Source organism: Adelges cooleyi, unplaced genomic scaffold (assembly GCF_023614345.1).
Source record: "Adelges cooleyi isolate 19-005CV unplaced genomic scaffold, UGA_ACOO_1.1 ACOO_flye_CR_arks_rails_tigmint_CR_PRNA_2, whole genome shotgun sequence".
In the NCBI taxonomy this organism is placed as follows: Eukaryota; Metazoa; Arthropoda; class Insecta; order Hemiptera; family Adelgidae; genus Adelges; species Adelges cooleyi.
The window spans coordinates 10,206,679-10,228,320 of NW_026095860.1; the positions used below are offsets into that span (position 1 = coordinate 10,206,679).

The 21,642-nt window shown below is 29.2% G+C and overlaps 3 protein-coding genes, 1 long non-coding RNA gene and 1 pseudogene across 6 annotated transcripts; 2 read left to right on the forward strand and 3 right to left on the reverse strand.

Annotated features, from left to right (window-relative positions):
* Positions 1 to 488: 488 nt before the first annotated feature.
* On the reverse strand, positions 489 to 3,169 carry LOC126833287 (cytochrome c oxidase subunit 5B, mitochondrial-like). Its single transcript, XM_050564532.1, has 3 exons — positions 2,944 to 3,169; positions 1,208 to 1,281; positions 489 to 886 (listed from the first exon to the last, which is right to left on the reverse strand). The coding sequence occupies exons 1-3, from the start codon at positions 3,038 to 3,040 to the stop codon at positions 677 to 679; spliced, it is 381 nt and encodes a 126-aa protein (XP_050420489.1). The 5' UTR covers positions 3,041 to 3,169; the 3' UTR covers positions 489 to 676.
* On the forward strand, positions 1,601 to 3,095 carry LOC126833288 (uncharacterized). Its single transcript, XR_007684929.1, has 3 exons — positions 1,601 to 1,784; positions 2,687 to 2,806; positions 2,883 to 3,095. It is a non-coding gene; the product is annotated as an uncharacterized LOC126833288 (long non-coding RNA).
* Positions 3,170 to 3,499: 330 nt separating the features above from the next.
* LOC126833252 (40S ribosomal protein S7) lies at positions 3,500 to 5,820 on the forward strand. Its single transcript, XM_050564468.1, has 5 exons — positions 3,500 to 3,642; positions 4,416 to 4,589; positions 4,695 to 4,876; positions 5,283 to 5,433; positions 5,702 to 5,820. Exons 2-5 carry the CDS (start codon positions 4,416 to 4,418, stop codon positions 5,777 to 5,779), a joined length of 585 nt encoding a protein of 194 aa, XP_050420425.1. The 5' UTR covers positions 3,500 to 3,642; the 3' UTR covers positions 5,780 to 5,820.
* A 1,325-nt stretch (positions 5,821 to 7,145) lies between these two features.
* Positions 7,146 to 10,861, reverse strand: LOC126833407 (peroxisomal membrane protein PEX13). Of its 3 annotated transcripts, none has more exons than XM_050564729.1 (5): positions 10,472 to 10,861; positions 10,076 to 10,399; positions 8,076 to 8,323; positions 7,804 to 8,013; positions 7,146 to 7,717 (listed from the first exon to the last, which is right to left on the reverse strand). In XM_050564729.1, the coding sequence occupies exons 1-5, from the start codon at positions 10,492 to 10,494 to the stop codon at positions 7,356 to 7,358; spliced, it is 1,167 nt and encodes a 388-aa protein (XP_050420686.1). In that variant the 5' UTR covers positions 10,495 to 10,861; the 3' UTR covers positions 7,146 to 7,355. The 3 variants fall into 3 exon arrangements, with proteins under 3 accessions (XP_050420686.1, XP_050420685.1, XP_050420684.1); XM_050564728.1 differs by having other exon boundaries at positions 7,801 to 8,013; positions 10,472 to 10,859; XM_050564727.1 differs by having other exon boundaries at positions 7,795 to 8,013; positions 10,472 to 10,859.
* Positions 10,862 to 12,411: 1,550 nt separating this feature from the next.
* Positions 12,412 to 13,677, reverse strand: LOC126833858 (lymphokine-activated killer T-cell-originated protein kinase-like; annotated as a pseudogene).
* Between the last annotated feature and the right edge of the window lie 7,965 nt (positions 13,678 to 21,642).

The window sequence follows — 21,642 nt, forward strand, 5'->3', positions numbered from 1 at the left end:
CAATCAAGAGTTTTATATTTTAAGTAAATTTTTAATTTGAACACAGAGAATATGAGAGGTTGTTGGTTAAATAATAAATTTATTAGGACTTGGTAGATACTAAAGAATATAACACCGAACAAAAAAAAGAGCAATATCATAAATATAAAAAAAACACTGTAACTAGTGTACAGAAGAATTAAATTAAAATTAATATCCACTCGGATCTTTCCTATAAGAAAATTAGAATTTAATAAAATGTCAAAGTATTAGACTTTCTTAAGGAATTCTTTATAAGTGGCTTTGGCCACCCATCTCATTGTTTCTATTGATATAGACAGCCGATCCACCTGGGCAAAAAAAGGCACAGAACCTAGGAATAAGCAGCATAGGTGAGAACCCACTATAAGAAAATCTTTATAATTGTACAACACTTTTTTTTAACAGTGGTAAATAACATAATAGTTATGTTTATTTTTTGAGTTGATACAATTTCTATTCCTCTAGGATCCATTTTTTTAAACTTTTATTTTTTACGAAAAGCTGTTTTTAACAGACAATAATAATAATAATTTATTGTTACTGTCGCCAAATGATATTCTTTTCAATGACAAAATAATACAAACAAAATTACATCATTTGGAGCAAGACTAAAACATTGAATTTTGCGTAAGGACGACAACATTGGTAAAATTTTCTACAAAAGTGGTTCTTTGTAAACAAGCTTGTACCAATGACCGCACATACAACGTTTTGGTTCGCCAGAATATAACCACATCCATTTGATATGAGACGCATCTTCTTCACATACACAGCCAACAATTCTTGCTTCAAAGGCAGATGGGATTTCTGTGGGCTGTTCTTTGGTACTAACACCTCTTTTGATAGCTTTTAGGTTATAAGGGTCCTATTAAAACAAAATGTATATTAATATCAAGTAATAACACAATAATTACTGTATTGTGACAATATGAGTTTAAACTTTAACCCTTAACTAGTGATGTGTGGTATGATTATCTCGTAAATTTACGATTATGCTTGTGTCAATTTCATTATTATCAGTTGAAAAAAAACATTGATTTTAGTTAGTGTATATTTTGTAGAATTTTTACTGTACAAATTTGTTTGATTTTACCCAAAAACTTAAGGTACAGCCACAATTAAATAAGTAGCAGTACCGCACATCACTAATTAAGGAAAGTTGTTACATTATGATAAGGTCACTAACGTCATTTCCTGCTAAACGTGCAAGCATTTCTTTCTTTTCCAGACCAGTAGCTAAATCCAAAGGATCAGGAAAACCTAAAAAAAAATTGACAATTACTAACATTCTTACATAGTTTAAATATAATAACAGTAATAATAAAATTGATTACAATTTCACCTAATATTAAACATTTATACTTATTATTTCTAGTTATTTACATTTGTTAATACAAGTTAATTAATTTTATTAACTGGTAAATAGACTTATACTTTAGACCTATAGAATACATTAATAAAAACAATTAGGCATCTAAAGTTACCCTTGTTTGACCTCTAACATAGGAGAAAATAAGATACTTGTGTACTATACAGATTCCTACTATTTTTTTTAATAGCAGAGGGTAATTAAATAAAATAAATTACATTGCACATAAATACAGTTTCTAATAAAGCGTTTACTTGCCCCCCCACCTGTCCCTCTATAGGACAGCACGTCACCGAGTGTTTGGGCACTTGCCCGTTTAGCGCCGTTGCTTGCTTCGCTTAACTAAAGATATCCAACCTTGCAGACTTTTGACATCAGAGACATCACAAAATTTGTAAGTTTAGATTAAATATATTCGCGTTTACTTAGAAAACAAATTATTTTACTTAATTACCTTCTAATATTGAAAAAATAAGGGCAGTTTGTAGAATACACAAGTACCGAAATTAATTACAACTTAAAAAGTGAAACTATAAGTTAGTATTAAATACATAATTACTTATTATGTACAAAATTATAAATAGTTAATTATTAAGTATACATTTTGTTTTTAACTAAGTATTTAAAATTACATAACAAAACAAAAAAAGGTTTAGAATTTAACATTTAAATACAATTAAGAAATAACTATAACTAGGTATAGTAATCATAGTATTGAATAAGAAAACTTAATATTTTTAGACTATTGTTAAGTTATTTGAAAAAAATCTTTATTACATTTTTTTATTTACAACATTTTATATTTTATAGGGTAAAAAATGTATTTATAAAGGGCAACTCATTATTTTATATTGATTTACAAGTTATGTTTATTATCACTAAAACATAATACATGATAAACATACTATTTTTTTTGAGAAAATATATGAATTAATTTATAAAAATAAATATTGACTTAGGATGTAATACATTATTTATGTTAACATTATAGTTTGTAAATTTAAATAAATGGGTTAATAAATGGCCTTGTTGTAAAACCTTATTATTGTATGACTTATCTGGAATGTTCAAAAAAATATAACATTTTTGGCATACTTCAATAATTAGTGTATATAATAAAAAAATGATTGGAAGATACAGTAATTGTTAAGATTATTTAATAGTTTTGAAATTTACAAGAAAATAATTGTTTTGTTAATTTCTATCAGATACTTTTGTGACATTAAAAATTTAAAAAAAAATGAAAATAATAGATCATAAATATTATTAGTTTTATAATTTTACATTCTGTTACAGGGGCATTTGTATACATTTGTGTAATGTAAGTAGAGTATATTTTATCGCAGGTCAACGAAGTATCCTTAACTTGCAAACTTTACTCAACTAATATTTAAACGAAAAATATTCGGTCAGATGGTAATAATAATTATCGCAAGAATTTTACTTATAACTCATTGATTAAATTAATGCGTATTTTTTTCGAACGTTACAGATAAGTACCTATGGCATGTTTATCAAATTTCGTATAGTATGAAAAATTATGAATTGCTTACCTTCTTCCTTGCTAAACCTCGCTACCGAAGTCGAGAACATCCTAAGAGGACGTCTGAATACGAACTTTGAGCCCAAAACCATTAGTCTGGAATTCATTTCTATTTATGTTAATGGTAAATTTACAATGAATTAACTTAAAGCTACGTCCAAAGTGGTAAAGTGGACAGGACTTTTTTACGCCTGAATCCGGCTTAACCGTGCAACTAGCTAAAAAAATTTCTCGCTTTGCAATATTAACAAACACATGATCGGAAGGTCAGGCCTGCTTACGCCTTCAACGAGACTATTTATGTTGGTCACACTTAAATCCCAATTTCATTTTGTAATAGTTCTAATAATTTCGATTTTTTCGTTAAATTTTAAATTTTAAAGAAACTAAAAAAATTAAAGCTCTTTAAATTTATAAAAGACGTATTTTTGATTGTTTATTAATATATTAAAAAAACTGTACACTTAATCCATAATAATTATAATAATCAATAATTATTTTTCAAAATTAAGCGCCACGACAAATTATTGTATCCGTATGTTGGTCATGTTGTACTGTGTTATGCTGTTGTTAGGCTATCTCAGCATTTGTATCGGTTCTCTCCCTTTTCGTCGTACGTGCATGTGATGTCGTGAAAAGCTCGTTTTCTTTTTACATTCGTTAATTATTTAGTGTTTTTTTCCATTAAAGCCACACGCAGACATTAAAGGTATGTATACTTTAAAAACTAAACAAATTAACAGAGAAAATTGTCCTCTGGTTAATGAGTTAATTGATTGAAGTCATTCTCGGAAGCCGGGATTTTTCAGTATGCATGGTGCTTCACTATTTTTCGAATGAGACATAGGTTTCGCAGTGCTAATGTTTTGTACATTTCACTTTTGTAATTTGTGTGATTTTATGGATGTATCTGAATTTGTGTCTGTCTTACAACTTAACTTGATTTTTGAGTGATATTTGTGTGGTAATAAATTAGTAAAACGTGTGTACCTGGCATTTAGGTTATGTGATATAAAATGCCAGTGATAGTGTGATTATAAACATTCCAGAATCTAGACCCCGAGTATAAAATCGTATTAATAATAATTGTAACTGCACTTTAGGTTTTTGTAATAGGTATGGCTTTATATGGAGCGTCTTAATTTTAAATTAGAAATAATTATATTTGAAGTTCTCAAGTAACATTTTTAAGTATCTAGGTATTTAGCTTACACCTCTGTCCTGTTTTTGAAGTTATGAGAACAAAAAGTATTCTATCAACAATTTATCATCAAAATGTTGAGATGTATTAAAAGAATATAAGATTAATTTATAATCTATTTAAAGAAAGACAATTCTATAAAAAATACTTTACACTTTTGATTTTCATTATTACATTCAGTTAATTAAGATTTATATCTCATTTTATTTACATCTCATTGACTATTTTCCCAGCATAATTAAAAACAATCATCATAATTTAAATGTAAAATTTATTTTTAGATGGTGATTCCAGTTCAGGCAAAAATTGTGAAGAAAGGCAATTCAGGGCCTGATCAATTTGAACTGTCTATTGCCCAAGCTCTTTTGGAGTTGGAAAACAATAGTGACTTGAAAGCTCAGCTCCGAGAATTATATATTACGAAAGCTAAAGAAATCGAACTCTTAGGCAAAAAGGTATAAATGTTTAATATAATAACTGTACACTGCTAAAATTTATTTTTGTTGCTTAATTTTTTATGATTAAAAAAAATTATTTTAAATGTTCATTTTTTAATTTAGAGCATCATTATTTATGTGCCTATGCCCCAAAGAGCTCAATTCCAAAAAATTCAAGCTCGTCTTGTGCGTGAATTGGAAAAGAAGTTCAGTGGCAAGCATGTCGTATTCATTGGTGACAGGAAAATTTTGCCAAAACCAACAAGAAAAACTCGTACCCAAAATAAACAAAAACGCCCAAGAAGGTAAATTGATGATATTAAAATGAATATTTTTATTAATAAACAAACATGTTTCTTTCTATTAACGTATGTGTATATCAGTAATGCAGGTCAAAAAAATATTATAACCTATGTGATATGCGCTTCAATGCTATGTATGTTGTTAGCCGCATCACAATATTTAATAGAACTTGCTGTGAAGGCTAGACGTTATCGATTCATTATTATAAGCTAGTGTAATTTTAATTTTTAACCCATCACTGTTATCGCTTATAATTTATACATTTTATACAACTTGTGTAAATCTGCAATTATTTATTTTTACGTGTGATTAAGAAACTATGTAGTTTAGTAATAAAACTATTTGAGCGCAGTTAGTCTGATGTTTTTAATTACTCTGAATTGTGCCTAATATTGATTATGTGTTTAGTCGTACCTTGACATGGGTGTACGATGCCATTCTGGACGATTTGGTTTTCCCTGCTGAAATTGTTGGCAAGCGCATCCGTGTTAAGTTAGATGGAAAACAGGTGATGAAAGTACATTTGGACAAAACTCAACAGACTAACATTGAACATAAGGTAAATATAATTTTGAATTATATCATGCTTATTTATTTAGACCTATGGTTATTTAAATAAGTATTATTTTTGATGTTGTAATAATTACTTGGAGACTATTAGGACTAGTTTTGGGATAGTTTATTTTTAAAAGATTTTGCATAGTTCCTCGCTTATGTTTAATAAAAATAAAACTTGTTTCGCTTTTTGTTCCTTTATTAGAAAAACTAATGTATTGTTAATTAAATAAATATATTACTAGTTTATGAAAACATTTTTTTTTTTACAGGTGGATACTTTTGCTTCAGTGTACAGAAAGTTGACAGGTAGGGAAGTAACTTTTGAATTCCCTGAACCATATTTGTAAATCATAATTTTTATTAATAAAAAAAAAAATTGATTTTAGAACGGTTTTTTGTTTTATTTAATTTTATGAATATTTTATGGCTGTGTATAAACTGCTGAGCAAGAAAGTTAGTTTGCTCTTAAAAGTAGTTTTGCTCAATCGCAATACCAATTTATTGTATTGTAGTAATTCATTAATGTTACTTGTATGTGCTAATCTCTAAGCAGCTCGACCGAATTTCACAAAATAAATGATGAGGCAGGAGGGGCATTTGCCGCATTCTTGATTTTTATGGGCTGGTCAAATTTTCGGTACGTAAGGCCGTAAATTATCTTTTTTTTTATGCAACTACCTACCTTTACTAATAATGAACTGTCTGAACTGACTACCAAGTATAATAGGTATAAAGGTTTTAATTTAAAATAGTGTACACCATCACACTAACACATAATAAAATGTTATGTATTAATAACTCATAAATTAAATTAGATACAATGGAAAGTTGAGGGTTAAGGTGATAAAATAATACTTATGCTGCCTACACCCTACTGTAACATTAAAATTGGTTTTGGTAAAAAGTAGCAATTTATGAGTTTTTGTTTGAGCTTAAAAAACCTTAGGAGAGAGGGTGGCTTTCTCATCAAAATTTTCTAAGCCACCATCTGAGTGTAGTGTATATTTTATACTTACTTTTTGCTAATTTTGAAGAAACGGTTGAAGTATGTATTCAATTGGTATTTTTTTCAACATACAGTGGACAATTTGGTGTATTTTAAGATTAAACTAATACCCCATTGATTATAAATAATCAATGCTAATACTAATGGCAGGCAAACCATTTTTTTTTTTTACATCATTTTTAGTTTTATAAATGTTATTTTCTTCCTTAAAAGCATAAAAATTGTCTTTTTTGTGTGTAATATTAACAATTGCCATTTATAAAAAAAATTATTGCAAAAATCGGTGAAATGGTTTGTCTATGGTTGAGTTATGACATAATATCATATCGCCGCCCCAGTAGAGCAATGACACAACTGTGCAATAATTAAAATTTTACAGGAAAACCAAAAAACCAAATTATTGGTGCTATTTTTTCTTAAATAATTATGACAAAAAACAATGTAGTATCATATACAGAATACAGATAGATTTATTTATTAATTATCCACTTATAAAATAATTTGATTTTTGTTTATATATTATATTTAATTATAACAATTTGTTTAATAATAAAAAAATAAGAAATAAAAATTTGGTTTACAAAATACACCAGCGCTTGTGGTTAAGACTTAAAAATTTAAAGTACACCTGTTAATAATAGTGGCCTAATATTTAAAAGTCAGCTGTCAGAGAGAACAAAGGTATATTGTAAAATAAAATAAAAATATAAATGAGAAAATGTTTTATTAATAGAAAACAACATTTAAAAAATAAACAATAATTGTATACATAATAAAATAGTACTATTATACAGACAATAATTATTAAGAGAACCGTAACACATAAATATTCCCTTTAAAATTAAAAAAAAAATTGTATTCCTCTACTGTCACATAACATTTACCAATACAACCCAATTTCTGCTGAATTTAGCTTTCTATAATTCATCTGGTAATTCTATTGGGTCGCCTTGAATTTCTGTTAATGGAGTAGGTATTACTTCTGGTAGTATTTGCTCAGTCATAATGGAAGATTCAATGTCAGTCGGTAAACTCTGTGCTGTCGGTAATATGGGCTGTGTTGGTTGACTGGTCTTTATTCGTCTTAAAATATCGAGGGGCACGTATCCTCTCTGTCCGTCGGCGGTGTCAATCAGGAGCCATCCACCGTTTCCAGCGGTATTCTTTATTCTCTGGGGTGTGGTTAGTACAGATTGGCCTTTTACTAAAGGAATCGTATTCGGATCAGGGTTATTCCAGTCACACGGCGCTTTTAAAATAATTTTTTCATTCGGTCTGTCTAAAAATATTCAAAAAAAAAAAATTAAAAATCATTAGTTTTATGTGAAAATGGGATTTATTACGGTAATAACAAACATTTACTACTGGGTGAATTTGGAGGTGATAAATTTGTTGGCGTCACCGAGTTGAGCAGTTTATATATAAAATAAGGAGTGGCTACCAATAATCCTGTGAACACCACTAATGGCCACGATCGCCCACCATCTGTTTGACTTATTGCGGCTTCAGAAGACGTTATATTAGACCACAGCTCTTCTTCGACACTTAATCCACTTGCGTTTCCTTTTATTAGTCCTAAACATTTATAAGGTGGTTTAGATACAATTTATCTATTTGCACTAAATTAATATTCATACTTATTAGATAAACCAGTTTAGCCAAAAACCATCTCGCCAATTTAAATGTGACCACGGTTGAGTATAGCTTTGTCATAAAACTTTTTAACCGAGTAAAATTTTCAGCTACACCTAACATTGCCTCGAAAGACATATGCATTGCTGTAAATGTTGATTCCAGCATCATACTGACGGCATTAAACGACTGAACCACAGACTGTATCGATTCGAATGCAGGACGTGAATTTTCAGCTGCAGCAATCACTACACTGTAACGAAAATAATATTTATAACAACAACTATAATATTAAAATGATATCTAGGTAGTTTTACTTTTTAACCTAAACAGACACTAACAAAAATATGCATATGATCCACAAATTTGTAAGTACTGTTGCAAATGGTAATTCATCTTTGATATTTTTGTACATCAATTATGAAGTACAAATAACGAAAAGAAACTATATTAAATAAATTACAGGGCTCAAAATCGGTAACTGTTTTCACAGAAACCAAATAAGTTAACTGATTTTAGGTTACAATTTTAAGTGTAATTTAATGATTGATTATTAGAATATATTGATGCCATAAAACCTATAAGTGATCGTTTTTTATTATGTAATAAGTAAAATAACTTATATTCGAAACAAATAACTCTTTTTTATCTTTTCTTGAAACATACAATCTGTAAACATTTTTTAAAATTAGTATTTTATTAATCGTTTACAATTTGGACACATGAATTTCCTCTTCATGTAGGAAACCCCTCATTAAAAGGCACCTCATTTGAATAATTTTTTTTAATTTTAGCTTAAAATGTAAAGAAGTATTTTGACCTTGTATTATTTTATGATTATATTTGTTGGCAATGACTACCTGTGTACAGTTTGATTATGCATAAAATGTTGACCACTAAATTAATAAATACAATTTGAATATATGTAAATATAATTATTTTATATTTCTTGTTAATTTTCTGTTAGTTCTTCTATAAAAAATATTTTAGTGTACTGACTTATTAAAATAATACAAATGAATAAAACATCATAAAAATGTATTCTTTGTTTATGGGAAAAAACCCAAATTGATAATTAACTAATTTATTATCTTATTAATTAACTTTATTTTACCTATATAAGTATGATAATATATTATATTATATTCATTTTTTTTTAAATAATAAATGATGAACCTAGTCAATGATCTATTTTCATTAATTACAGTTAATTTAAATAAATAAATGTGCACCATTATCGGAAAAGGGTCTATCTTGTTGTTTTTTGTTTTTGAGCATTTTGTTATATTGAGGTTGAAATTTTCAATTTTCAGTTTTTGGTGTTTCATTTACAAGGGAGTGTCGACTACACATAATATAATTAACACAAGTGTCAAAATATGATAGGTTCAGTAGATAGGACAACTACATTTTTAGTTACAAAGGACCCATTTTATTCTGTTTTGAAACTTTGAAATCGTTTTTCCTTGAAACCACAATTTTTACATTTTAAAATTCAAACTAATTGAATTTAAATTTGCATAACTTTATTAATTATTTTGACTATTAACTTCAGATTGTCATTAAAATAAAGGGTATTATATATTATATTTATATATGCAGATGTTAACTCGATACAAACTGAATGGACCCTTCTCAGTTCTCCGATACTGATACACAGTTATTATTAAAAATAGTTATCACTTTTAAATTTATACTAATACTTAGGAGACAAGGCTTTTCTTCTAGAAAGGATAAGTATCACGTTAGACACGCGATTCATTTTTAAAGTGTTAACGTATTTTAACTAGTTTCTGTCCCGACCCTATTTTCTAAATGTATTCTCTGCTAATTTTTTAATACTATTAATTGGTTTAAACAATATTGTGTATATTGACAGCAGCGGATTTATGGACAAGTAACATTGGCAGTTCTCGGTCAGAAATATTTTTCGATGAATTTTTTATTAGATATTTCAAGTCTAAGGGGGCAGTTAACATAATTTAGAAGTCTACTATCTACTTACGGATTTTGATACTGATTGGTCATTGACTGACCATATGAACTATAAGGACTATATCCACCCATATTCATAAGCGACCTGCCGTACGGGTAACTCCCAAAAGATCCACCATAACTTGCACCCATTGTGGATGGCATATATGACACAGGCATCTGAACCCTTCGATAACTTCTTTGCGGCACTTGAGTGGTAGTGATTCTAGGAGCAGGCGAAGATGAAGGTACTCGTAATCCACTAGCTACTGGTAACGGTGGAGCCACTCTGCCTGGCCCGAAACCCATTTGGTCATGTTGGAACAGTTGATTTGACTTTTGCCAAAGATCATTGCTAAAAACAGATTATTGAGTGTTGCTAGTAACGTAAACATGAAAATAAAATTTAATAAATTAAAATACTTACAGATTCAACTGAGGATCGTCCATAATTTTCAAAGGCACAACAATGACAGAAACTTATTTATAGATTTATATTTAAACAAACTACTAGGTGTATGTTATTACTACGAGGATCGAAATCGATATAATTTCTTTTTTCTATAAACGATTACAGCGTAAAAAAAACACCAATCGGCTATTAATTACATTGCGACAAATTTAGTTGAATATTGAAAAGAAACGGTAGGTACGCAAAAGTGGTAACTGATAGATACGAGAAAAGAAAGTTAACAGCACACACAAAATATTATAACATTTACCTATTATTATTATTATTATTACGGAACTCACTATAGACACCAATTCATGAATTACATTAAATTAAAAATGTAAATTTTCAGTTATCAGAAGACTGTAGTATGATAATCAGTGTTTTCGTCATGTGAGGAATCAAAAAAACAACCATACGATTGACGCACAATTGCTGCAAAATAGCTCTTATCAGGCATTGATTCTTTAAACGTGTAACATGGTCCTAACCTCTTTTCTATGGTCCCACAGCTACAGCCGTGGTTCTAATCATGAACGCTAGAGTGCTCTAGTATTTACACCCCTTCCCCTTCAAAATTGGCAAAACACCAATATTTATTATAACTTTTTTGAAAAATAGTCGATTTTGTTCCAAATGTCTATGGAGTATACTTCGGTTAAATTACTATACAACGTAAACAGAAAAACGTTGACAAACCAAAAAAATATTACAAACCCTTTCTCCTAGAATGGTTAGAAATTTTTTCCTTATTTCCCTTTTTGAAGCAAAGTTTTGGGCCTTTAGGTTTGAAAATTTAACTGGCCCTTAAAAATCGATTACCTTTTTTCCGGCACCCCTAAATCGGTTCTAATGTTCATTAAAAAGGGTTTGCAAGTTTAAGACCATTCTGTTAATTATAACCCGTGCCCTCAACGTTGGTTATTTTAAAAAAAATAGGTGAACTTTACGCTATAACTTTTTTGTTAGTCAATCTACAATTATGAAAGTGTAACGGCTGTAACCTCTAAATAGAATTTTCTAAGAGGATTAAAAAAATAGTGTCTTATTATTGGTATCTTATAAGGCATCGAAGCTAAAAATATTATGAAATGTTTAGAATCTTTTAACACAATTTGCATGAATTACATGAACTTACAAGATAATAATTAGATCAGATAAAAAATACATATGGTTCTATGGTAAACAATATATAACTAGTTTTAAAAACTCACGTTTATTATTATTTATTTTTATGTAGAAAAAAGCTGTTTTTTTGTTTTATTGAATTAACCTAATGCGTGAATGTTTTTTTGCTACAATTTGTCTTGTCAGGCAACTGTGATAAAACTATTCCTTTTTGACATAATCCACAAAAAGGTCAATTGTTTTTTGATAGCTTTCTTTGTTACACAGCCCCTCTTCATCCACATTATAATTGTTAACTTTATTTATTATTATAAATGTAATTTCATTTTTGTTATTATTTCGAAACTCAATCTAACAAATATATATGTGTACACACAACTTAGATTTGTTAATTCACGTGTTTTTATTTATCATCTTAAAGAACCTATCTTTAATTATTATTGACAGAGTGTGTTTTAAGACTATGACTTAGTCGTGACAACACCTTTAGAATATTGAACATTTTACTTATGAAAACTTATTTAAGATATTTAAGTATTCGTTTTCTCTGACAACTTCCTTTGTAAATCATTACACTAAACAATATTAGGTAAGATCGGCTTTCTTTATAGGTTATTTATTTAGAAAAGCTATACTAAATAAGACTTGTTTATTATATACTTTTTTGTTTAAAATTTCTTAAATTTATATTTGTGTTCTAATTTCCACAATATAATATGAATGAAAAAAAAACAAATTTTAAATTTATGATCATATCTTACAATAATAAAATTTTAAGTTGACATAAATCACTCTTTCTTTATTACCATAAATGGCACGGTCTGAATAGCTATTTGTAAACATTCAATGTTAAATATGTTCGGCTTGCATATCCTTAAACTTTGTTTTGCTGTGGGTCGTTTTGTATGGTCCTCACTCCTGTACTGTACACATTTCAAATAATTCTATAACACGACTATACTTTGGGTTGGATGTTATATCTTTTGGTAAAGGCGATCTTTGTCCTATAACAAAAAATATAATATATATATATATATATATATATCGGAATTTCTCAGTTTATAAATGACTTAAGACTTGCCTAAATTGGCATACACGTCTTCACTGATTCCCGTACAATCAGTTCCCGGCGAATACGTTTCGTCCAATGCCGTGTTCATGTTCGGTATAGACAACGCCATCATTTCCCACAACACCAAACTGTAACTAAATATGTCTGCCTTAGTAGTGATAATAGCACATTCTTCACATCGTAGTACTTCTTCAGGTGGTGACCAGTTCAAAATTCCTGAGTATCTATATCCTTTGTGTACCGTTCCATCACCTTTCAGAGGTAAACTAACACCAAAATCGCAAAGTTTTGCAATCTCAAAGTTGTCTAAAAAAAAAAAATTAATAAATTTAGTATTCATAATCAATTGATGACTTTTGTATTAATCTTACTCTTAACGAGCATATTTCCAGATTTAATATCGCCGTGTAAAATCGAGGAAGAGTGCAAATATTTTAAGGCTCTAGCAATGTCTATGGCTACTTTTATAATACACTCGGTCGGAAACAGACCTAGGTTTTCATCGACTCTCATTTCGATCAAGTCGTATAAACTTTGTCCACACTGTTTCATAAGCAACACCTTAAAATTAAATTAACAACCATTAGTAGAAAATACAGAGCCAGAATTTTATCGATGGCTTACCTCACGACCGTCGGGTCTTTTAGCAAACGCTCTGTACTCAATTATATTTGGATGGTTAAGTGACGCCAAAACTTTAGCTTCATATTTTAAACGATTACTGAATAATTGTTTACGAGCTCGACTAGCTTGACGCATAATGATTTTAGCTGCCCAAGGAGATTGTTCATCTCTTTCTAAATTAAATACGTCGGCTCCTAGTACACAAATAATTTTAGCTGTAAAAATATATTATTATTTAGTAAGTAGTTTTCAAATATAAAATACCCGTTCCACATCCGATTTGATCCAAAGCAGGCGTATCCGGTATTTTCGCTGTAGAACGCAATACTTTTGGCGTAGAATTGTTAAAAATTGTAAAAATATAATTTTTACTCATTTTACTTACTTTTTATATAAAAGTTGTTAAAGTTGAAGTAAAAATAAAAAAAAATACAAATGAGTTGAACTAATACTAACTATGATTTTATTATATTTAAAAATTATGATAAATAGTGTATTTTACGATTGTTGTAAACCCTACACCAGTCTATGCGTTCTACTATTGTTGTACACCGATAATAAATTTAACTTTAAATGGTTTTAGGATTTCCTCATCGCTATAATAACTATATTACTTTTAAATGACATTGTATAGTTGATATTCTATTAAGATTTCAGACTTTATATTTTAGTGTAGTTCTGTATATTTAGCGATAAAGTTGTATGTTCGACTATTGTAGATTACGCGACGACTCAGGTACGTATATTTTAGGTTTTATATATACATATTATAACCATTAGTGATGGGAATCCGAAAGCATTTTATAAACAAAGTTAAGAGTTTTTTTTTTTTAATTTTTATTAACAAATTTTACTTAGGTACACATCTTTATATTGTAATAGTATTTAATATTTATAATATTTTCAAGTGGCTTAAATAGCGTTTATTTGAAAAATCTGGATTTTCGGAGTCCCATCACTAATGGTTATAATATTGATTTATTATTGTACATAAAATATAAATTGCAATAAAATGGTCTTATCATACGACTTTTACATACTTTTCATACGATTTTTAAGACCTATTGTAGTCAGTCCTCCAATTATTTACTAGATTTATTATATGAATATACATATTGTGTAGTGTCAAATAAAAATAATAGTTAATAGTTATGAAAAAAAACTATTTAAATTAATTAACGCCACACTAGAAATAAATATCAAAGGTTTATCACAGTGCGGTGTGTTGTCTTAAAATATATCAATTGCGGCGTAAATAATGCAACAAATTTGCACTCATGTAACTAATAATGTGTTTTACAAGCAGTAAAACATGGTTCATGATAAACATAATCGCATGTTCATTATTGATTCATTGAATAAAAAATATAAGATATATTATTATTATTAATATACATTGCTGTATTATATTTTGGTTGTATAAGTTCATAATTTCATACAAAATATTATATCAACAGCTCTTAATTAGCAAAACTGTAAAATATTTTAATGTTTAATTTATTGTTCGTTTATTTACTAAAAAAAGTTCTAAAAAAACTTTTTTAAAGAATTTATATAATTTTTTATAAAGAATTTTTTAATTTTACATATAAAAAATAACGCCTAAGTTTTAACAAATACACTTTAAAATTCAACAAAATTTGTTATAATTTATCAGAACACAACGTATTTTTGAATGTGAATATAAAATACTTAAAAAAAGTATAGGAATTAGTTCCAAGTTCTATTAATTAAGTATTCCTTTTTGAAACAAAAAAAAATCAAATTATTCAAACCACTCTACGAGTCATCATCCCAAATGCCGCAAGGCATGTTTTTGAGTAAAAATGTTTTGTAAAAATATATGTACTTAAAACACAGATTTTTTTTTTTGAAACAAAGAACATATTTTTGTTGAATCCGAACCTGGCCTTAGATTTATTCCGGTACGCCTAGTTATTTCTTAAGCTGAAAATAATTAATGTCACTTATTGGCACAATAAAACGTATACAGAAATCGGTGTGACCCAAGAAAGTTCTCAAGATTAAAATTACCGAGGAGGGGGTGCTGTGAGTTAACGGGATACGCTGGAAGAAAATAAATTGTTAAGACTGTGGAGAAGTGTAAAAAAAAAATGTACGTAATTTATTCAATGGTGGTGAACGCACAATGACTGAATTACAACTGTACTCGACGTTTTATTTCAATAATTTCGCTGGATGCTAATTATTACTCTCTTCTCGGGTTTCCCGGCCATCAAGACCATCCCATCACACGTCCAATCCTCCAGCTGTATGCTAATTATTACAAAATTACAAATTTTATTAACGTCCGTATGCCAGCCAATTGCGCAATAATAAATTATTGTCTTAACGACGAGCATTGAAGAGGCCAAGGTCTTTGGAATAAAATACACGAGAAAATACCCAATTTGTCGGCAATTATACGGGATTAGCGTGCTCGTTAGACGTATGTACCGTAGGTACCGCTTGTATACAATAATAATAATAATAATGTATAGATTAGAGTTCTTTCGGGTAAAATACAGACAGTTATAGCTAGTTTGGCATTACACTGTAGTGCACAGCCCGCTGAATAACAACAAGGGGGATCCGGAGAGTTTGTTCGGATTAAAGGGATAATAGACAGATCGGTTCATTGAGTTCACTGTGTTCGGAGGTCTTTTTAGTATATGTGGGGGCATAATATATAGACTTACATACAAGTGCATCGGTGTACCTTCGTCATTATAGCGGCGTTGTAAAATAATTTGGTATTATATTCTCTAAAAAAAAAAAAATACTCATTGTCCGCTTGAATATTATGATGTGTACATTATTATCATTATGTGCGTGTACCGTCGTATTGCGTCGGTTCGCATTAGATGCCACAAGTGCAAAAACACTGTTCAATCGACCGATTTATAGAATAAACGATAATGCTCATTGATCTTTATTAGGTACCAAACACACACACTACGTAAACGCACCGACCGCGAAAAGATAACGTTTAAGGTCTTCGATCGGCCCGCTGACAAAGCAAAGGTCTGTTATAATATTATAATGTATGTGTACGTTCACAGGAAATAAAATATATAGACCGGAAATTATTTTTTTTATTTTTATTTTATTCGGTAACATTTAAACACATTAAGCACGGATCACAGCTACGCAATGAGTGGTCTGAGCTGGCTTTGTCGGCACAATATATTATAGGGAGACCGAATAATGTAATAATATACTCTATATGCAATTTATGTCATACCCATCTATCTATATAAATACAATAATATTATATGCGATATGGAAAATGTGCAATTAAATGATAACAAATTATATATAAGAATGCGATTATAAAATGACCAATGCCGGACATTTATTAAAAAAAAAAAAATACATCAAAGAAACTCGGATAGGTTGTATGACTGTTGGGGTACCAAAATGGGTTTTATTATTAATGCCGAATGCGGGTGCGTTTCAAAGGAAAGTATTACAAAACGACCGTGAGATTCGAATATGAACATCATATAGTACATGTGATGATGTGTTATACTACGAGTATAGGTATACAGTAAAGTTTCATAAAAATAACTATATATACAATATTATGCCTACATTGTATTGTGTAATATAAACGGATGCTGGTTTTTAACAAAGGTCTATAGTAAAAATATGTGCAAAAAATGAAACCTAGCAAAAAAAAAAAATCTATGCCATTATATTAATTAATCGCGCTCATAGTTATAATATACATACGTTTGCATATGATTCGAGATCTGGCCCTGTAGCTGGATGGATATTGGCTCTTGGAAATTGTTGGGGAAGAGTAAGTATCCTAAGAAACCCTATCCTTATCGACAACTTGGAATTCTGTCCGCGCATAACAACCATTTTCAAATATTAAGTTGTGTATAGGTAATATTTTATTTGTGATAATTAAGATGACGTTAAAAATAACACGGTGAAAACAAATGGCTTATTTAGATTTCGGTTAGGTTAGGTTAGGTAATTTTTTATAATTTTCGCCATAACTCGGAGACAAATAACTTTAAAAGTTTTATAACTAGAAAAACTAAATATATTTTCATCTTAAAATTAGTCGGCATATTTAAAATGGTTATTAGATCAATTTTTATCAAATATTGATGCCTGTGATTCTGTGAAAGAGGTGGTTGTGATCATAGAAGGTGTGATGAGAGGGTCAATTATGGTATTATGTGGATTTTTAGCATTAATGAAGAATGAAAGTATCGAACAAAATTAAAGTCTAGTTATGCGGTCTATGCGGTATTGTTGTAAATTGATAATAGATCAAAATGTTTAAGTAATAAGAAATATTTAAATTATTTTATAAATTAACATTTTTTAACAAACGTACGGGTAAAAAAACATTTTATCTCTCGTGCGTGACCAGCGTTTATGTTGCTTTATTTCCCCGTTTTATTCGTGGACCATTATTATTGTTTTAGGACATGTTTGCTTATGTGGAATAAGGTGCTCATCTTTCGGCCCTAATATTTCTATGTCCCCAAACGCAAGTGCCCCGCATACCCGCACTTACAACGCAATGCTTACGACAATAATTAAATTGTTCAACGCGGAATTGAATTATTATACAACAATATATAAAAGACCGCGGTAATCCGATGAAGTCACTACTATTGCTTGTTTACGACGTCATCGTCGCCCTATATAACGTGTGTATATAGGTACATAATTTCATTAGCTGTAAGCGCGCGCATGTAAGTGAAGAAACGGTGAACGTTTCCCAGTTACGCATAAGAGATAGATGGTGCGGATGCGGTGTGGAGAAATGGGAAAAAAAACCCACCGACTGTTTGGTTAGCCGAGTCTTTATATTATCAGGACTTCATAACAGCCGCGCATTCATTACTGATGATGCGATAGGGGCGGCGGCGGCGGCGGAGAGCAGGGCAAACGAAAATAAATATTGTCCTCTAGTACTCGAGGAGAGCCGGTAGCAAAAGCAGGCCGAGTTCTGATGTATACAAGATGCGAGCGTTTTGTGTTTGACGACCTCTTGGATTTGTCAGAGCGACGACGTCCCGTATAAATATTTACTTGGCCCGCCCCTCCTCCTCCTCTCTGTCCTATATTATATCCTCCCGTTTAATCCCTCGGTCCCGCCACCTCCTTGTTTTCAATGCACCACTGCGACCGACGGCGGATTACAATTTTTTGAATAATATGTATTCTTGTAATATAGGAAACATTTATACATAGCCCATACCGGATGAAAACTTAGATACACAAACAGGCCAACAGGCAGCAAGCATTATAATATATAGTTGTCATTTATTTTGCTTTAATATACATATATACCTATTTAGAATATAGATATTATATACGAATAGTCAATGGGAACCGTTTGTACTTCAAATTTAAATATAATTGAACAATATATTATAGGACTACCACTAAATTAAGTAATATAAATAAATAAACTAATTACAGTTGTAACAAATTTATAAATGTACAAATGACCCTATTGATATAATTATTGTTGTTTGAAAAGTCAATTTACTCAGAGAAACAATGTAAGTACGTTTGTCCAACAAAAATCATGTGCTATACGTATTAAATTGTAGAGTAATAAATAAGATGATTTAGTTTAAACAGTTTACCGTTTTTTATTGCAAAACAAATTCAAAAGTTTTAAATCACTTATTTTTAATGACCAACTTTATCTTATTTATAAATAGTAACTTCAAACAGTAGAATTGTATTTTCTGCTCATTTTCTCTCTCGTATTAAGAAAGAGAGAGAGAGAAACAACATTATTTATATTAGTTTATCAACAAATTCTTATTATAATAAGAATATATTATACAATATACCTATGACGGTTTTTTTTAAGTAATAGTTATTATATTATATTTTATTTAACTTTTCAATGAGTTGAAGCCGTCCAAAAGTTTTCTGAACACTATGGTTAAATGTTATGATTTAACACATTTCAGATAAACAATTTATTTTAAATATTTTCAAAATCTATTTAACATTACTATCTATTTGAAAATTAATTTGGTAAAACTGTTCTTTTTTTTTTATCTAATTGTTATTTATTTTTTAAATATCGTTTGGATGAACATGTTGTTAAATTGGACTAGTGGAGGCCCCCTAAATAATGGGAAATCCGCACTTTGTCTCAATCCACTATTATAATTTTGTTTGCTCAATAAAGTAGTTTGTGTACATATGAGGAGTTTATCGAACACTCGGGAAGGAACATAGTACAACTCGTAGAATTTGTGTGATGTTTATTTTGAACAGAAGCCAAAATAAATCTAATGGAAAATTTTTATTTGTACTGCTTATAGCGTTACTATACTGCAGATAATACTAATTGTGCTTTACCCAGTAGTCCAAGTGCTATTAAAGTATAATAATTGATGATATATAATCTATTATTGATCTATCTTATAATTTAATAATGTATATTATTATCATTTAGTATAATATACAGTATACTTAATACCTATATTAGGTATCTTGTATAAAGAGAAACTATTTTAGCAATATAATATAGGTATATATGTTACAAATTACAATATTGTAGCATATATTTTTTCTTGAAAGTTCATAGGAATAACTATATTGGTACAAGGTACTGCTAGTCAGTATGGCACACGCTACTACTTTTATTTATTTTCGTTTAATATGTCTAGTGTTTTCCTCAGCGTTTTTATCGATTCGAGTGTACATTAATTCGAGCTTAATACCGATCACTTCCAATGCTCATAACGCAATGTAGTCAAGAGTTTAGTAAACATCCAAACAGTACACAGTCACGGGTCGTGGCTCCCCAATTCACAGTCGATGATAATATTCCCATCTTTAAGTCAGTAAGGAGCACCCTAATATTAATCCGCTATAAAACCGACTTTATAAATATAAACTTTGTCAATATAACAGTAAAACGCGCAAAACAAATAAATATTTTGAATTTGTTTAAAAATTGTATTACAATAATCATTAAACAAAACTATTGATACCACAAAATGAAAAACGTTCATCGTACAAAAATAATAATCTTAAAAAAAAACAACTAAAATTTAAAAAAATCTGTTCCTTCTCAAAACTTTTAATTTTTCCAATTACCGCATAGATAAAGTCTAAAAGTATATTAACTGTGATAATTATATAAATTACAATGTTAAACTACATTGTTCTTTGTAATTATTATAAACTATTTTTTAACAACTACGGGGTTTGACCGAACACTTTTTTTTTAATAATGCAATATCTTTTTGCATTACACGAGAAATTTTTTAATGGCCCTTATAACTTATACGGCGATAATATAAATTATACTTTTCCTTAAAATGATACATTTTTATATTCTGTGTACAAAATGTAGTTCATTCTACAATACTGCCTTTCCGGTCGCGGTACATTTTATTATAACAATAAATCACCACGGGGAGGAAGAAATAATAAAAGAGCAAAAAGAGTAGACTGAAAATACTACTGTGGAAAAATGGTTTGAACTAATATTATACAAGGAGCCGTCATGATTGTGGAAGAGTTTAATTCAAAATCATTCCTTTGGAAAATGTATACGTCGTTTCCTCAGCGTGGATTCTTTAAGAGCATCGTCCATACAATTTATATTATAATAAAAAAAAAACAATATTAAACCCAACTTATTTTTTTTTATCATGGGATTATTATACTATTTCATAACCATAATTTTATCCTAAAAAATAACGAAACAATTACATTTTTTATTCACTTGAACACGTCATATTATATAAGTACTTAAATATTTTAGAAACTATATAGAAGTATATTTTAATGCAAGTGCAACATATAATATTTTATTCATTTTATATGTGACGAATACTGTACCTAAATTAACAAATAATATACACGCCCTAAATTAATACATATTTAAATAATAAATACAAAGTATGTTATGTACAATGTTAAAGGAAGTTTTAGCTAGGTAACTTTTATATTATGCTAAATAGTTACATATTTAATTTACTTATTTGAAACAAAATGATGCATTAAATTAATAGCTATTTTGAAGCAGTTTTTGGGATTATTGGTTTTTAAAATGTAGGCTGGGGCTTAGGTAGATTGTGGGTAATGCTAGTTTTTAGTTGTGTTTAGTGAAATTAGTTGTTAATGACTAATGTACTTATGTACCAGAAACTTACTCCATTTACTCGCTATATATTATAGGCGTACTTTAGGTCATTTAATTTGTATAGAATTAATGTGCAGGAAAATAATACATAAAAAAAACACAAGAATTTCTAGTTGTTATAACGACGAACATTGTGACGAGAAATCTCTCTCAGGCGACCCTTCAACA

Excerpts from the sequence above, each read along its gene's own strand:
- LOC126833252 (XM_050564468.1), top strand. The coding sequence starts at position 4,416 with ATGGTGATTCCAGTTCAGGCAAAAATTGTGAAGAAAGGCAATTCAGGG. Across the intron at positions 4,877-5,282 it reads AAACAAAAACGCCCAAGAAG|TCGTACCTTGACATGGGTGT; the intron begins GTAAATTGATGA and ends TTATGTGTTTAG. Across the intron at positions 5,434-5,701 it reads AGACTAACATTGAACATAAG|GTGGATACTTTTGCTTCAGT; the intron begins GTAAATATAATT and ends TTTTTTTTACAG.
- LOC126833287 (XM_050564532.1), bottom strand. The coding sequence starts at position 3,040 with ATGAATTCCAGACTAATGGTTTTGGGCTCAAAGTTCGTATTCAGACGT. Across the intron at positions 1,282-2,943 it reads GAGGTTTAGCAAGGAAGAAG|GTTTTCCTGATCCTTTGGAT; the intron begins GTAAGCAATTCA and ends ATTTTTTTTTAG. Across the intron at positions 887-1,207 it reads CACGTTTAGCAGGAAATGAC|GACCCTTATAACCTAAAAGC; the intron begins GTTAGTGACCTT and ends TTGTTTTAATAG.
- LOC126833407 (XM_050564727.1), bottom strand. The coding sequence starts at position 10,494 with ATGGACGATCCTCAGTTGAATCT. Across the intron at positions 10,400-10,471 it reads GACGATCCTCAGTTGAATCT|CAATGATCTTTGGCAAAAGT; the intron begins GTAAGTATTTTA and ends ATCTGTTTTTAG. Across the intron at positions 8,324-10,075 it reads ACCAATCAGTATCAAAATCC|TGTAGTGATTGCTGCAGCTG; the intron begins GTAAGTAGATAG and ends TTTTCGTTACAG.